The 18,029-nt window shown below is 35.1% G+C and overlaps 1 protein-coding gene across 6 annotated transcripts in view; it reads right to left on the reverse strand.

The window, feature by feature from the left end:
* LOC121371721 (ral GTPase-activating protein subunit alpha-1-like) overlaps positions 1–18,029 on the reverse strand; it is a 95,148-nt gene that overhangs the window by 19,472 nt on the left and 57,647 nt on the right. For 4 of the 6 annotated variants that reach the window (XR_005957820.1, XM_041497818.1, XM_041497821.1 and 1 more), the window contains exons 36-45: positions 17,296–17,443; positions 16,633–16,793; positions 15,179–15,360; positions 12,864–12,881; positions 7,876–7,983; positions 3,718–3,789; positions 3,180–3,303; positions 1,731–1,886; positions 655–813; positions 328–455 (exon numbers count right to left, since the gene is read on the reverse strand). Coding sequence is in view for 4 of the 6 variants with exons in the window: in XM_041497818.1 (XP_041353752.1) it covers positions 328–455; positions 655–813; positions 1,731–1,886; positions 3,180–3,303; positions 3,718–3,789; positions 7,876–7,983; positions 12,864–12,881; positions 15,179–15,360; positions 16,633–16,793; positions 17,296–17,443 (1,256 nt within the window). In the remaining 2 variants the exon portion in view is untranslated. Of the gene's footprint in view, positions 1–327; positions 456–654; positions 814–1,730; positions 1,887–3,179; positions 3,304–3,717; positions 3,790–7,875; positions 7,984–12,863; positions 12,922–15,178; positions 15,361–16,632; positions 16,794–17,295; positions 17,444–18,029 lie in introns of those variants that run through there. The other 2 variants (XM_041497819.1, XR_005957821.1) reach the window with 2 other exon arrangements.

Here is an 18,029-nt window from a genome sequence, read left to right on the forward strand (position 1 = left end):
TACCAATTTATTGAACAATGCACTGACTTTTTTCCTACTGTCCTAACTATCCCTAATCCTAACCTGAAGCATTTGTCTAACCGTAAACAAACCCTAACCCTTCTGTCTGAAAACAGTCTATTGGCTAAACATCTGCTGATAAAAGGTCTGGCCATGAATGAATTAATGTGCCTACACCAAGTGAGCCAATTATAACGGATATTTGAGAAATTCAGACATGCCAATGAATATTGTAGTGAGGTCTACATACAATTTTTTCACCACCGAGGTTAAAGAGTATACAAACAGTGGGCAACTCAGATGTGTAGTGTACAATGACAAGGATACAATGAGTGATAGAAAGGCATACTGGAGCGCTTCACACGACTCGCATTGATCGCTGTGGCTCGGACTAGACCAGGGAGGACCAAACGGTCCAATATTGCACCATCAAAGAGAGGCCCAAAATAAGGAACCTGCAAAATAGTATCACATACAGCATTGCTCAATAAAATAACATACCATAGAGATATACAAAGACCATTAGGAAGGGGGTATATCACAATTAACACAATAAAATAACATACCATAGAGATATACAAGACCGTTAGGAAGGGGGTATATCACAATTAACACAATAAAATACAATACCACAAGACATATAGAAGAGTGTACCTCTGGTTTTCTATCGATCTGTATCCGGTACAGACCGTTAGGAAGGGGGTATATCACAATTAAAACATCCCCAAATTCTGTGGGGATAATTCCTCGGCGGTAGTCACGAGAGTGCTCAGACCACACAATGTGCACTTCATCGTTGCCAAGGTGACGTGTCTGAAAGCAATAAACACATATACAACATAAAATAAATATATAACTATCTGCATTGCCGTAAATGATATATTTTATGTACATTTAAATGTAAAACTCAGATGTGACATTACATTAAAACATGCAATTTTTTTTAATGAATACAAAATTCTGACATAACGTTCACATATCACTGAAAGTCAGGATTAGCTTCCATCACCCCACACATATCTGAATATTTAATAATCAGCATATTTTAAACTACAACACTTGGGCCCATATGCATGACAACTGGATAAATTTAAATTAAAATAGTTCCTATACCAACATTTGAATTTTGAATTTTATCCATCAGACTGAAGTTAAAACACAGATGAGAGCCCCATCTGGTTATCTTACATATGGATGCTGGCCTAGAGAATAAGAGGTGAAACTTGCTGCCGTTACACAAGCTACTCCTACTACTGAGCAGGCAAAGGATCTTTTATCTGCACTTTCCATTATATAGGATAGCAAAAGCAAAGTTTGTTTGTTAACGATACCACTAGAGTACATTGATTTATTAACCATCGGCTATCAGATGTCAAACATTTGGTATTTCCAACATATAGTCTTAGAGAGAAAACCTGCAATATTTTTCCATTAGTAGCAAGAGATCTTTTATGTGCACCATCCCAGACAGGATAGCACATACCACGGCCTTTGATATACCTGTCGTGTTGCACTGACTGGAACATGAAATAGTGCAAAGAGCCACTGACCGACCATGCACCAGGATAGCAAATAACATGACCTCTGATGTTCTAGTTGTAGGGCACTAGTTAGGACAGGAAAGAAAGAAAAAACCCTGTTTCCACTGAAAGTGACATATCTCACAACCCAATGCACACAAGGAGAGGGCTCTACCACTGACCTACTCTGAAACGACTCATGTCACAAACCTTGATATTGCGAGATTCGTCGGAGCCTGAAGGGATGCGCGTGGAGACGTGGAACACAGCTTCGTATGTGGAGGTTGCATAGTACGGCGCCGTGCTGCCCGTCGTCTTGTTCGCCTGCAGACCACCACGGAATCCTTGATGGCTTCCTAGATCAACCTGCAGGCAAAATAGTACACTCATTTAAAGCAACAAAGATGGAAATTTCTTCAACAATACCTCAGCAGCAGTTTAAAAAGGATAATAAACAAGTTAGGAGTTATTATCAAATTTATGTCCCGAGTGAAATAATTTCACAAGGGACATAAATTATATAACAACTGATACAGAGTTTTATTTATTACCTCAGCCATATTTTTTCTTTAACAACCTTCCATGTTCATTATGATTACATTTATATAAAAACTATATTAACAACCTGACACACTATTGTGAGTATTGCTATTACTTTGTATTTTATTCACAATCAAAGATATGTTTTAAATACCAAAGTTCTATTTATTCTGTCAAAACTGTATGTAATGAATTGTATTAAAATAGCTTTCAATTATAAATTTAGCAATAAAAATTGAGAGATGTAAATGTAAATGCCATTGTGTACATTTGCCAAATCTTGATGACGTCATAGTTAGTACGAACAAAGAAAGAAATGTTTTATTTAACGATGCACTCAACACATTTTATTTACGGTTATATGGCATCAGACATATGGTTAAGGACCACACAGATTTTGAGAGGAAACCCGCTGTCGCCACATAGGCTACTCTTTTTACGACAGGCAGCAAGGGATCTTTTATTTGCGCTTCCCACAGGCAGGGTAGCACAAACCATGGCCTTTGTTGAACCAGTTATGGATCACTGGTCGGTGCAAGTGGTTTACACCTACCCATTGAGCCTTGCGGAGCACTCACTCAGGGTTTGGAGTCGGTATCTGAATTAAAAATCCCATGCCTCGACTGGGATCCGAACCCAGTACCTACCAGCCTGTAGACCGATGGCCTGCCACGACGCCACCGAGGCCTGTCTAGTACGAACAAAGTCACTGGTTTGTAAATGTCAAATCGTTACGTTTCACCAATGCATAATAATTTCTCAGTGAGAAATTATGATTTTAATTTTCACAGTTATGAGTGCCCGCTGGGGTAATAAACTACGGATATTTGACGTTTGACATATATATATATATTCTGAAAGTTGAAAACCTGCTGTTGCCACATGTCACTCCTACTGAGAAAGGGATCTTTTACAAGCACCTTCCCCACAGGAGGGTGCATACCAAAGTGTTTTATGTACCAATCCATCAAGGGAAATGGATCCTATGACACATCAGACCTTAGGCGAGGACCGTAGCAATGAACTACATTGAGCTACTGCTCTAAACAAAAATGTGAACATACAAAGTTACATACAACTTTCTTATCATAATAACAAATGCACCAAAAATATAAATACCTCCCAACCCAATCCTGCCACAAAATCCTCAAATGGTTTGCTAGCACCAGAGTTGGAGAGGATGGAACTCCGATCTTCCTGTCCTGCGGCTACGTAAATAACGGCAATCTTGTGTGTCTCACGGCTGTAACAACACAGATATCAAGTCACATTTTACAAACATTCACTATTCTTACCAGAAAAATTAGAAACTCTCTGTGTAAAGTATGCTAAGATTTATTTTTCTTAAGTCAGTTGTCCATATGTTTCAGATATTAAAAAATACATAAAAAAAGGAATTTGGTTTCAATTCTTGGTTTCATATAACTGTCATTATTTAAACCAAGTGCTGAATACCTTTAGTTTTGTTTTGTTTATTTGTTTTTGTTTCAATTTAGCCAAAACTGGCACCAATTAGTGTTCATCACACACTGCTCAAATGTGTAAATAAACCAATTAAATATGAAAAATAGATGTATACAACAGATCCCTCCTCCCCTTGCCAATAATTTGTCAAAGTATTTTAACATTATCAACCTATAATATTTTAAAATCTCACCACATCTGACTGTCTAGATTCTTCAGCTCTCTGACCAATTTATCACTCTTTTTAAGCAAATCAAAATGGACTCTGCAAATAAAAGTTTGTATTTGGTGTTAATTGGTAAAGTAAAATCATGCAGCAAAAAGTAAGTTACTTTTGTTTAATTACACTATCAATGTAATGATTTATTAATCATCAGTTATTTGAAACATTTGGTAATTCTGACACGTGGTCTTTGGAGGAAACCTGTAGGAACACACCAAAATTATTAACAATTTGGTGGTATATCTATAAAAAGCATGATTTTCATATTAGCTTCTTGGCATATTTTTAAATAATATATTTATTAGACAAATTGAGCTTTTAATTTACATTTGGCAAAGGACATCTTAAACCCTGATAACTCTTAATATACACAACAAAATATTTACTTTATCCCAATTCAACAAAAAATGGGCAACAATTTCAGTTACCAGTAGATATTGCTTACATAGCTAAATACAATTTTTAAAATAAAAAATTAACAATTGCTATCATTTAAAATTATAATTTCACTTAAATAAACTTTAAATACAGACAAATCTGTAACAAAGGTTAATGCAGGTAAGAATGTACGTATCACACTACTAGAAGTTAAGGTCCAGGCTAATCGAAAACATAATTCATTATTGTCTGGTATCTACGTATACCTTTTACAATATATATGAAGTATCAATAAAACAAATTCAAAAAATGTTTCCCGTTTTTAATATATTTGCAATAAAAAGTCGCGTTTTTCTCCATCACTTGCCAAACACCTCTCGACTCCACGAGCCAAGTCACGTGACCCTGTGACACGCTATGCGGGATACTACGAAAGCGTTATTATGCACAGCCTTCCAGTGAATTGAATTGTATGGATGGAATATTCTTTTGGAGAGAGTTTTCAAATGTAAAATATGGTGAACCATTGTGTAGTGTTAAACAAACCGACAATCACAGGGTTTGCATGGAAGCAGTTCTTAAACCAAACCTGCGCATAATGGAATTGACTGTCACGATGGGATAGGATCTACAGTGACCACTTCATCCCTGGTCAGTTGATAAGTATGACATCTAAACTTTTTTTAAGCTTATCTGTTCCAAGCCTGTATCCTCACTGACACAAGTTCTATGATTGCGCAGTATAAAGCAAACAAGAAACTACGATGAGCACCAGCTAAACTAGAGCTCAAAAGGGTGAGTTACAAGTTGAACATACACACACACACACACACACACACACACACACACACACAGAGACAGAGACAGAGACAGAGACAGAGACAGAGACAGAGACAAAGACAGAGAGAGAGAGAGAGAGACAGAAAAGGGGGGGGGGGGGAGAGAGAGGGGAAGGGTACCAGTACAGGGTCGGCAGTGTAAAAAAAAAGAAAAAAAAGTGGTATGGCTCATGGTTGCCACTCTCTTCTTTCAAATTCAATTATGAAGTACATTTTTACAGATACAACAAATATAACCCACATAAGTGCCTTTGGAATTTGGTATGGCCATGCGCCGCCCCTGCAGTGGTGTAGGGAGGCTTAAGGGGGACCACAGGAGCACACCTCGTCATAATTTTTTTTTTTAAACTATTAAATTTTATATACATAGTGTGGGTTGTCCCCCAACCCAATATAAAATCCTGGCTATGCCAGTGGAGGGTACTAAGCCTAGAACAATAAAAAATATGGGGCCAGTATTTCATAATTAAATAATAAATACAAACTTTTTTGTGCATATATATACATATATATATATACCAGTGTTCTCCAACTTTTATGCGACCAGGTTGGCGGACATGTGTCACCTTGGGCCTCATATAGATGCGATTTCCTGGCATCTGTGGATAGTATTTTGCCGTCTTTCATTGCATAAAATATTATTCTCGATTTATGGTTTTCAACATGCCAACAGCCAGCAATAGACAATTCCCCTACATGAAATTTGCCCGGACCCTTGTCAATTACTCGCAAGGACTAAGCTTTACTAAAAATCATAATATGCAAATTGCCAATGATGAAGTGACGGGCGGCTGTCTGTCAAAAATTACCGCTTGCTGATTGGATTAGAGGAGCCAAGCTGTTGAGAGGCAATCTACGTTGCACCGCTGAGATTGTGCCGCTTGATGAAAGTGCATCCATCGGCCGACGTCAAAATAAAAGAAATGAGGATGAATGTCATTTTTTATGTACATGCCCACAATTATACGGAACTCATTTTTAAATTCAGTGTGGCCCGGCCTCCATTGACAACCGCATCAGACTGGATGCAGCGAGAAAGGTCGGCAGGTCAGTGGCCACGCGCCAAAATGCTCATGCTGCACGTGGTACTTTGTGGGCTGGGCTTTATTAAATTAGACCTACCTCAAATTTCACACGAAGGGTAGAACCATCACAGAAATCGGTTAAATCGGCGATTAATATCTATGTTATAAAATCAATAAATTACGTTTGGTATCGAATTCGAAATAAAAATAGTTTAAAAAGGGCCTAGGCTACATACCTTCATCATGGCATTTATAATTTATCCAGGGGTACTTCTTATGGTAGGCATCTGAAAATGTTGTCCGATGTTTGCTGACTGTGGGGTCTTCTGACGAAGGTCGTTTAGTGCCGGTATTAGGGAGGGGCCTTGAAGCGTTATCGTTGGTACATGTAGGCCTACGGATAAATCCGAAAGCGGACAAATCTTTCTTCCCTGCCATGATTAAATATTACGTCGGTATAAACGATCAGGATGCAATGCGCTAGCCTGTGCAGGATTTTATAGGGAGTGGTCGTGACGTCATATCGCGGTAAACTGCATGCTGACGAAACAAACTAGGGATCGTATAGACCTTGGAGTAATTAGAGGAGGGTGCACGACGCTAATCACAGTACAAACAATACACTACGAGCATTCAGACATGAAGCCCGAGCTTTCTTCAGTATGTCCTTTGGTTTCTTCAATAGGTCCTTTGATGTCTAACTTCATGCAATAAATTTTCTAACTTTATTTAGGAGATAACCCTACTGTGTTTTCCGACTTGCGGACGTATATCGGTGGTTTTACTGTCGCAAATTTAATTTTATTGGCGATGCGTTAGCAAATCGGAAAACACAGTAGGGTTATTCCTATTCTAATTAAACTGTTTGCTGGTTGATTTTAAACAGGAAATTGTCACATTTGTAGTAAAAATGAGCCTATAAACGTCACCAGCTGGTGACGTCATTAGGTAGCCCTAACAGACGATGGGTGGTCGGACAGTTAGCGGCTCAAACATAGATGTGTAATTTGACATATTTAATCTGCTCTCATGATTAGATAATGACTAATAAAAAATAATATGTTCATTTCTGACATAAAAACTTCTCAGTATTTAACGACTTCTGTACGTAATATGAACGCTACAGAAATTGTCTTTATGACGTCATTACAAAACAACCCTGTTCCTCGCTTAACCTATGACGTATTTCTGCCAGAAAATTTGCGACTGGTAGGCTATATCGGTGATTTTACCACCTGAAATTTTTAGCAGGGATCCAATCAGATTCGTTCTTACAAATGTGTTGAATTAGAATATTATTATTATATACTCAAAGTCCAAGTACAGGCTAAATATAGCGATATGTGAATAGAACTGACGGAAGTTTTTTTCGTCATTGCGGATTGATTTTCGACTTGGCGGCATTTTTTATCAGCTTGGCGGACCCGTCTGCGAAAATCTTCAGCTTGGCGGCGCAAATCCTCAGCTTGGCGGGTGTACAAGCCACTTACTGGGGTTGGAGAACACTGATATACATATATTTATTTTGAACAACTTGTCTCTGACTTGTCTCTTTTGTTTAGTGACACCACTAATCATTTTGTATTGGTAATTTTGACGTAATCTTTAGATGAAACCCGCTACATTTTTCTATTAGTAACAAAGGATTTATATATATGTCCGTACGTACCTATATACCTACATACCTACATACATATATATATGGGTGTATGTATGTGAATGTGTATATCTATATATATATATGCCCTTTCCCACAGACAGGACAGCACAAGTTGGGATTTAAAAAACAAGAACAAAAAACAATCAGAGAACTGGTCCACGAAGGAGAGGTTGGATCCTACTACCAAAACAGGCAACTCATTACTAGATGCTGCTGTTATACCCACCTTTTCTCCCAAGACAAGAGACCCAGCTGATCCAGGACTAGCCGACACATCTGGAACGGGGACACAGGGTCGTGTATCTCCATCGGCATCTGGGGCTTGGCAAGCAAACTGTGCGAAACAAAACAGGCCATTTTCATTTTATGCCATCTAAGACTTATTTTTTATATCCCAACATAGTCAAAGGAAAAATACTTATTTTATTTTTAAAACAGTTCAAACAGAATTTTTTTCAATAAATCTTTACCAAATTATCCTTTTGTTTTACATACTTAAATAATATTATGCATAACAAAAACACATAATCAATCATAATAAATTATTCACTATTTTATATATTTTTGTTTCTAGTTTTCACTTTTACACTAAATATGTACCTGGTATATTTATTACACATGACAAATTATTTTAAATTTGTACTTTTAATTAGAATATGTTGATTGATCTGGCATTTCATTAAGCACAAACATTAAAAACATACTTTCCTCAACTCAAGATTGCAAAATAAAAATTCATACTATAATAAATATATCAGTTTTTAAGAATCATTTACAGAATGTAAATTTAATTTCTACGTCAACCCAATGTTCAAAAGTGTTTTAAAAAACCCTAATTGATTCATTGCCACTAAGACTAAGCAATACTGAAGCAGGAAAGATCAAACATAAAACTACTTAATAATGCAGATAATTATTTAAAGGCATTTAAAATAATAATAAAAATTAAAAAAGAGTGATTCAAAGATCATAATTTAAACAATTATATATTATTATTTATATATTATTGACATCACTGATTTATATAAGCCACTGTACACTACTGGATCACAGAATAAAGTATACACCATAAAAAATGTCTCACAAAAACAATAAGTTGGTTTTTATAAAACAAAAATTGCATAACACATTTAAAAACACAAAAATACTTACTACCTTAGTGTACATTTGTAACATACTAAAGGTTGTGCAAAATATTAACTATATCACCCATAAAGTAGCAACTGACCTCGAGTATGCAGTACCGTAACAAAATCTAATTATATCAAACTGGTACATAACTTTATAACTGTCTACAAACATTTGATAATATATAAGTGTGTAGGACCATCAAACCAGGTATTTTTGTGGAGGTGCAAATATAAAAATTCACAAGTGGGATGACTGTGAAAAGATCCAAATTTTTCAAACAATAAACATGCTACAAATAGTAAATAAAGTAATTTAAAAGATTTTTAAATGTGGACAGGAATTATTAAATACCAGAAGTTTTAATCATCTTGATTTTAAACAAATATAATTTTCATTTTGACTTATTATATATAGGTAAAATTTCAGATCTCATATTGGTTATGTCTGTGTTTTACCGCAAGAGATACTTCATCCATGATCAAGTTTTTATTCGCAATACATGGTTTTCACAATTTTGTCTGCCGATGGTGATTAATGTAATAAATAATACCCAAATGATATAACATGTTTGTAATTACATTTATCATATTTCTTATGGTGGTAAAAACTCTTAATAACCATTTTAATCGCATTAACATTTCGCATGATTTAATCTCATGGGAATTAAATAGGTCCTATTAAATATCCAAATGCACTGAAATTTACTGACCAAAACTTTGGGTGTTAAATATAAATTCCTTGATGTAAATTTGTCCGCCATCTTAGTCATGTTTTGAGATTGCTTTTGAACGCCCGTGAACACATGCCATGAAAATATTGAAGGCCATAGGATTTCAAATTTCATGGTTAACACTTTTGGTTCCATGCCTTGTGATCATGGGAACCCATTTTTAATACCACTGATTTAAATTATTGCAAAAATCTGTGCAATGAAACACATTTTCAAACCCAGTATAAAGTTGATTTTCATTTCTCCATTAATGAATGCTGTTGTGATATTGACAACTAACTAAAAATAATAGCTGAGGTCTATGTCATTTCCTTCCATAAGGAAACCACAGGAAATAGTGGTGCCTATTCGACTGCCACCTTCAGTACTCAAGCACATGTGTGACGTCGACTTTAATTTCAGTGACAACTTAGTCAGGAGGTTAAACATTTTCTACGAAATTATATTTCTAGGGGTGTTGTAAAAACATCTTATATACTGAAAATGATCCATGAAAGGTACCATTTTGTTCAATTAATACTTTGAGGTAGGGGTTGTAGTACTGATATTTATGGGTCATAATTTGGTTGATGTATTGCATATAGTATATTTAAATACAAATGCCTATGGGATTTTATTTGGTATAGTACAACCTATAAGCATTGTTTTGTTACTATAGTTTTATTTATTTGGGAACCGAATATTTGTTTAATTGCACACAAAAATGGTCATTATTTGCTATTTCCAAAACACTTTTAGTTTTCTTCTTATGTAAAACAAAACCGAAATTATTTACAAAACCCCACATTTATAGGATGGGACAGACTATAGAGTAGTAACCAAATCAGTTATGACAGAGATGTACTGCATAACCTACTAATCATTTACCATGACTACAGCTTACTTAAGGGCTGAACAACCTGATCATAATTACATTTAAATGTATTTCATTTTCAAACATCAAATTAGCTACTAAAATAAATATATATATATAAAAATTAAAAATATGTTTACAGACATGTAAATATTGAGAAATATTTCACAGAAATATAGAAAAAAAAAAACAATATCAAAAATACATGCACAAAAATAACAGGAACAGACAAAATATAAGCACACTTAACAAAAGAAAGGAAATAAAATATTCGCTTAAAGACGAGTATCTCACAAAATTATGTATTAATATGATCACTGATAAAATAATGACCTAATATGAAATAGCCAAACATACTGGATTTGTAATTTTTATTTTAAATATGTTAATTAATAACTAAATTACAATTTTAATATCTGAATCTAAACTACCATTTCAATTCAACCCTACTTATTTTTTCCCTATAGCAAATGATGGACATCATTCTCAAAACAAAGATTTCTCCCTAGACTAAGAGAATATGGCAAAATGATGGGTTTCAGGACTTGAACTTCAAACAATTTTGCAACAGCAGTAAAATACCATTTCAAATTAATTTTACCACGGCATGGTGTCAGCAATTTAAACGAGGTGCATACTGTAAACAGATGTGTGTATATATAATTCACATTCATGAATAAACATGATTTCAAATGTATCAGAGTGAAATAAACATATCCTGTACCAGCAAAAAATTTATGGGTTGGTTATTGGTCATTCTTTTGAAAGACCGAGTACTCTGACAATACGAAATGTCTGTCTAGCTCTCTGTCCGCCAGAGTACTCTGGTTATTCTTTTGCTTGACATAAAAAGAAAACTGTTCTGAAAATAACAAAAATATTCCATTTTTATGTGCAGTATGTAAAAACATCACGATCAAGATATAAATAAAACAGCAAAACATGCCCATAACGAAGAGTATTGTCTGCTCATGGATTTAGAAATGTTCTCTTTAGTAAACTATATTTGATTATCGTTTTGTTAATGTGTCTCTAGTACTAGTTGGAGTTCAATTTTGTAAACTGTATAGGATAAAAAAAAAAAAATAATAGAGAAAAAATAAATGCAGTTTGTTTTGTTTAACGACACTAGAGCACATTGATGTATTAATCATTGGCAATTGGATGACAAACATTCAGTAGTTGCGACATATCGTCTTGGAGATGAAACCCCTTACATATTTCCATTAATAGCAAGGGATCTTTTATATGCACCATCCCACAGACAGGATAACACATACCATTGACTTTGATATATGCACTGGCTGGAACAAGAAGTAGTCCAATGAGTCCAGCGACAGGGATCGATCTCAAGCCGACAGCATATCAAGCAAACGCTTTACCACTGGGCTACATCCCACCCCCAATAATCGAGAAATAACAATTTCAAATTTTATGAGCGGACAACATTCTTAGCTATAGGTAAGTATTGCTGTTTTATTTATATGATGACCAACATTTTCTTAATTTGCACATAAAAATATAATTTTTTGGTAATTTTCAAATCAAGTATCCAAAAAACCCCACAAAAACAATAATAAAAAAACAAACAAAAAGAAAAAGAAAACAATCCTCTTTTTTTTGCTGGAATAGGGTATAGCTTCATCATATTTACATGTAAAACAATAACCTGTTTCTAAGCCAACAAATAAAATCAAAAGCAACTGTCTCTGTTCACTTTAAAATATGAATGCAGTCCAACTTCTACTGACAGCTGTTTTTGTAACTACCATGCCGTGATATTGTTACCAATTGCTGATGAACAGAACACATGGTTAGGTTTTCAAAATACATATAAACACCATCTCATATGCATAGCTTGGGCCGTGTTGCTTATGAACATTAAGTTAAATGGCAACTGATAATTGTTTTCTTAAGCGCTAACCCTGATGTTTGCGATGACTGCATGGATGCTCTCCTGTTACACTGAAAATAATTTTGTAACAAATTCAATCAAGCTGGCTTTCCTTTTTATTTAATGTGAACACATTTTAAAAGATTTTTTTATTTTATTTTTAAGTCCAAATAAACTTTCCTCAAGTTTCTCCAGATATTATATTTTGTGTTTAGGTAAGAAATGAGAAAGGTGGAAAAATTACTTTAGAAAGTCCAAATCAACCATAGCAGTGTATTCTAATTTTAGTAAGATATTTAGAAACTGAAAATGACTGTTAGTATAAATAATTTTAGTGTTAAAAAAAGTTCCCAATTAAAGCAATTATTTCCTAATTCTTTGATATTCCTTCAACAAGATTTTTTGAACACAATTTTTTAGAATAAATAAATAAATAATAATAAAAAAAATATATAGTACTTCATAGAATGAATATCTATTTACAAGCAAAAAGATTGACCTGTTTGCAAGTAATTATAACAAAGTGATTATAGAAATAGCTGTTAAGATGTGAAATAATCATAATTTTGTGAGGGTGTGAAGGGCACACTGATAATACCAACTTACTGGTATGTCTCCGTTTGTCTGAACAAAATCAAGCAAGTCCAAGTTAGTAGATTCAACACTGTCAAGTAAACATCATGCAACATTCTCACGTGCAATATCAGGGCTGAGTTTAGCTACTATTTAGTGCACACATTTATTACATTAGACTGTAGCCAGATTGACTTGACATATAATTTGCATATTAAAGGCACAAACCCTAGTTATCTGGCAGTGAAAACAATGTTTAGCTATTAAGAATTTTGTTTAGGTTTTTTCATTGCTAAACTACATATTAGTTACAGAACCTGTTTAAATTACTAATTTTGGCAAATCTTTTTCGATTGTTCTGAAACCTTTCAAAATCGGACCTTCTGTAAATCAGAAGTCCCTCAAAACCAGACATTTTTCATAGTTCCTTTTGATAGAATAGTATAGAACAAAACCTTTCTAAACCAGATACCCCCTTAAAAACAGACTTTTTTGTTGGTTCCAGGGGTGTCTGGTTGAGAGGGATTTAACTGTATCTCTAAAAACATTTTATGTGAAACCGAAAAGGTTTATACCTTGGAACTAGGGTCAGTGCCTTTAAGTATTAAATAGGTAACACAATTTTACGATTCGTTATACAAGTTTCCAAGATTATTATATTAAATATTAGTTGCTAATGAAAATTGTTAATCCAGTTACAGAAAAACAATCTGTTCGATAGGAAATGACTATTAGTTCCATTAACAAATGTTTTGTATCCAACAAATGGTTATATCAACACTTGTAAAAGAAAGAGAGAGAGAGAGAGTGAGAGAGAGAGTGAGAGAGTGAGGGAGGGAGGGAGAAGAAGAGAGAGACAGAGAGAAAATAAAAATCTGTTGAAACAACATAAGCTACTTTTACAGAATAACCATAACTTTTATATGTACTTTCCCATTTATACCTTAGCATTTGGTATATCAATTATGGGAAACTAGTTGGGACAGGAAAAATACCATCTACTGAGGCAACTGATCCTACAAGCCAGGGTGAATGAAAAAATGCAAGTATCCAATTCAGATTTGCCACTTTTTGTAATATATTTAGGCTTTAAAGGAAGACAATGTAAAAAAAGATCAAAACTATGTCACTGTTAATTTTGTGTCCATGTGGGACAGGGCTATTCCATCCGAGGGTACATAATTTGTTGTCAGGGACAAGGCTTGCCGAGTTCCTGACATCATATTATGTACCCGAGGGTGGAATAGCCCTGTCCCACATGGACACATAATGGAGGATTATTTTTCTCCCATCCAGTAGATGAAAAATGAGCATTTTGAGAACACGTGAGAAACCTACTTTTTTTTTTTTTTATCTTACAATAAAATAATCATAACCATTAAAAAGATCATCCCTAAAAATGGTTTATATTAAAAGTATAAACCGAAAATGATAGTATAATTTCATTATGGCAACAGGTTTCTTTGTTTTAATGAAATTTAAAAGCATTTCTTGTGTTATTTTGACATTTACGTGACGTCACCCAATGTTATATCAGCTCAAGCAATAGAAGTCACGTGGTCATGCAAGACCGATTTATTCCACATGAGCCGACGTCATGGAATATGCCTGTCTTGCATGGCTAGGGATGGGAGAAAAAAAATTCCAGGATAAAAAACAAAATAGAAACACAAATTACATGTCATATCAGCTAACGTTTGGTAGCATATGCAACTTTTTCATATGACTGTTACATAAATATATCAAAAAATGCTATTCATTCCAAAATGGTCAACAGAATCTTCTCTTATGGCAATAGCTTTCAGTCATGCTAGCAGTGCATTCACTTAATAGCAACAGTAAAAAAATCCCCCCAAAACCTTTACCTTAAGCAGGGCTAGCTCTGGCACTCGTCAAATTCGCCAATTAGGAATTTTTGAAGTAGTTGGCGAATTTTATTTTAATTTGGCGAAAAAATTCATGTAATAAATGACATTTTTTTATAGAAAATAACTGTTGATTTCTGCAATTTTTCTCACCCAGAGCTAGCCTTGCTTCAGTTAATCCAAAGTTATAGAGAGGTTATTCCACTGAATAAGCAATTGACAGCTTTGTGCAGTGACAGAAACGTTAAGTTTTTAATGGCATACTACACAAGATTTCGGATTCCCAACCCCTGCAATTGCCCACAGCAATCAGCATTGCCATGGAATTTTTAATTCTCCACAGCACTTTTTTGCCGTGGACCATATTCATTTTTTTTTTTTTATCGGCATGTCATTTTGCCATGGACATTTTCTTAATTGCAGGGGTTGAGTTCCCCCGAGTTGTCTGCCTGTGAAGCAGGTCTGCAGAGAAAGGTGTCGTACCTGACGTCGTTCTTGTGAATGCTGTAGTAGTCAATCTCAGCCACCTTCTGCTGTGTGACCATCTCGGTCATCACGCTCTCCGCGTTCACGCACATCTTCTCCGGTAGCTGGGCCGGGATGTTCAGTGGACTCCCGACACTCAGCACACACTCGGGGCTTGTGTGGGCGATGTAACGCAACAGCTGAAAGTAGTTACATCAATCTATCAATAATATAGCTAGAAGTGTCATTGAACAAGTATAACAAATATAGTTTTGATGTAACAGAGCATTGATATGCTATGATGATGATGATGATGACGATGATGACGATGATCATGATAATAATAATAACCTATAATATTATATGCAAAGCCTTTAGTTTCTGATCATCTTGTCTTTTGATCTGCACTGCAGACAATCTTCTTTATACTTACCCGATGCCGCACTTTGCAAAGATATTTTTATGCTCAGGTCCAGTCAACTACCACACACACATTGAGCTAAATATTGCGTACAAAGACAAATTCCATAAATATAATCTCAATGCATGCCGCCATATCTGTCACTGAGGGCTGACTATCTATACGGCAGTCATATTTTTTTGGGTACATCCAGTAAAGGCCACCAAATATTTAAAGTTTCCCATGCCATCTATTAATAATAATTTTGAATACAAATATTGCTTCTGTTGCCACTGCTGCTACCACTACTAAATACTACCACCACAACCACTGAATGTAATCAAGATTTTAATAATAATATTTGACACAGCTTTGGCTTCCATTAAAGACACCCAAGTTGAATTGGCCAATGGGCTGAGTCGACACAAACGTTCAGGTAGCAGAAACGAGAGTGCTGACTGAACTCAGTGATATTGGGCCAAAAGCCACATTCTAATAGATCACAAAACCATAAATCAACAGCTACCATAACCACAAATCCTCAATAATAAATTCATTATAATAAAAGAAAGAATTCAAACAATATAAACATTTCTTAAAAAATAACAACGGGCTGAATTTACAAAGCTTTTTTTTTTTTTTTTTACACCTGTGTAACTACATATATTTACAATGCTTAAACACCAGTGTAACTACATATATTTACAATGCTTAAACACCAGTGTTTACAAAAAAAAAGGCTTGCTAACTGCAGCCCCATTTCATCAACCGTCTGACAAATATTGTGTTTAAGTTTTTAAAAAGTTGAAGTTTTTTTTTTTTTAATGACACCCCAAGAGCACAATGATTTATTAATCATCGGCATTTGGTAATTCTGACAGTCTTAGAGAGGAAATCTGCTACATTTTCCCATTAGTAACAAGGGATCTTTTATATCTACCATCCCAAAGACAGGATACACATACCAGGGCCATTGATATACCAATCACGGTGCACTGGCTGGAACAAGAAATAGCCCACTGAAAGGGATCGATCCCAGACCTGATAAATAAACCTGACAATGGTAACTTACATGATCCAAGTTGTCGTCATTTTCTGTGATGGTTTCGTACAGAGGCAGCTCTGACGCAGGCCGCGACTGGGCGGGGGCAGGTAGACTTGTATCAGACTCCTCCGTTATGACCAGAGGCTCAAGCTCAACTTCACTTCTCATACCCAACAGAGTCTTCGCATCTGTACACAGAAAAACATAACACAAATTTTACATCAGTAACTCTAGTGAGAGAAGAAATTAATTACCACCATATAGGTTACATCTTTTATTAACCACTTTGCACACAAAACCCCATAAAAACTATTTTTTTTACACAAAAGCCATCCATTGCGATTTATATTATTAGATGTTGAGTCTATATTCATATAAACACCATTTAACCATATAAATAGGTGTAATACAATCCATTTGAAAATATAAATTTGAACAAGTCTGATAACAATTTTAGTACCTTCTGTTAAAATAACTTACACATTTTTTGTTTTAGAAAAGAAATGTGAAAAACTGTTGGAATAAAAGTATCTTTCCCATGAAAGTATTTCTTTCAAAATTAATAATACATTCATGATAGTATTACAAACAGCTGTTCTATTATTTCTTCTGGTAAATGGAAAGTAAGACCTGCTACAAGAACACAGCAATAAACAAAATAATAAAAGTTTGATGAGAGAATAAACTCACTGCATAAAGAGGAGCCCTTCTTGTACCAGGGTGGGCTGTACAAGACAGAACTTTCCCAGCAGAACTTGCCACAGAGGTCACGGATGACGACGCGACACACCGTCCTGGCGGTGGACAGTCCCGCCGTCACACCTCCACCAGGCGCGTCCTGCAGACACACAGAGGAAAGGAATGTTTAACTGTCACACTTCGGTGAACAAACAGTCAGAGGAAAGGAATGTTTAACTGTCACACTTCAGTGAACAAACAGTCAGAGGAAAGGAATGTTTAACTGTCACACTTTGGTGAACTAACAGTCAGAGAAAAGGAATGTTTAACCGTCACACTTCAGTGAACAAACAGTCAGAGGAAAGGAATGTTTATCGGTCACATTTGGGTAAACAGTCACAGCGGAAAGAAATGTTTAACTGTCAAACTTAACTGATAAACAGTCAGATGAAAGGAATATTTAACTGTCACACTTGAGTAAACAAACAGTCACAGAGGAAAGGAATGTTTACCTGTCAAACTTGGGTAAACAGTGGAAAGGAATGTTTAACTGTCACACTGGTAAACAAATTCACGAGTAAAGGAAGTTTAACTCACAACTGAGTAAACAAACACAGAGAAAAGGTAAGTTTAACTGTGAGACTGGGATAAACAGTCACTGAGGAAAAGAATGTATGTGGCATGGATAAATAACTGAAAAATAGAAGACACGGTCGTAAAGAAAGGAGTGGATGAACAGATGGATG

Source organism: Gigantopelta aegis, chromosome 4 (genome assembly GCF_016097555.1).
Source record: "Gigantopelta aegis isolate Gae_Host chromosome 4, Gae_host_genome, whole genome shotgun sequence".
Taxonomy (NCBI): domain Eukaryota; kingdom Metazoa; phylum Mollusca; class Gastropoda; order Neomphalida; family Peltospiridae; genus Gigantopelta; species Gigantopelta aegis.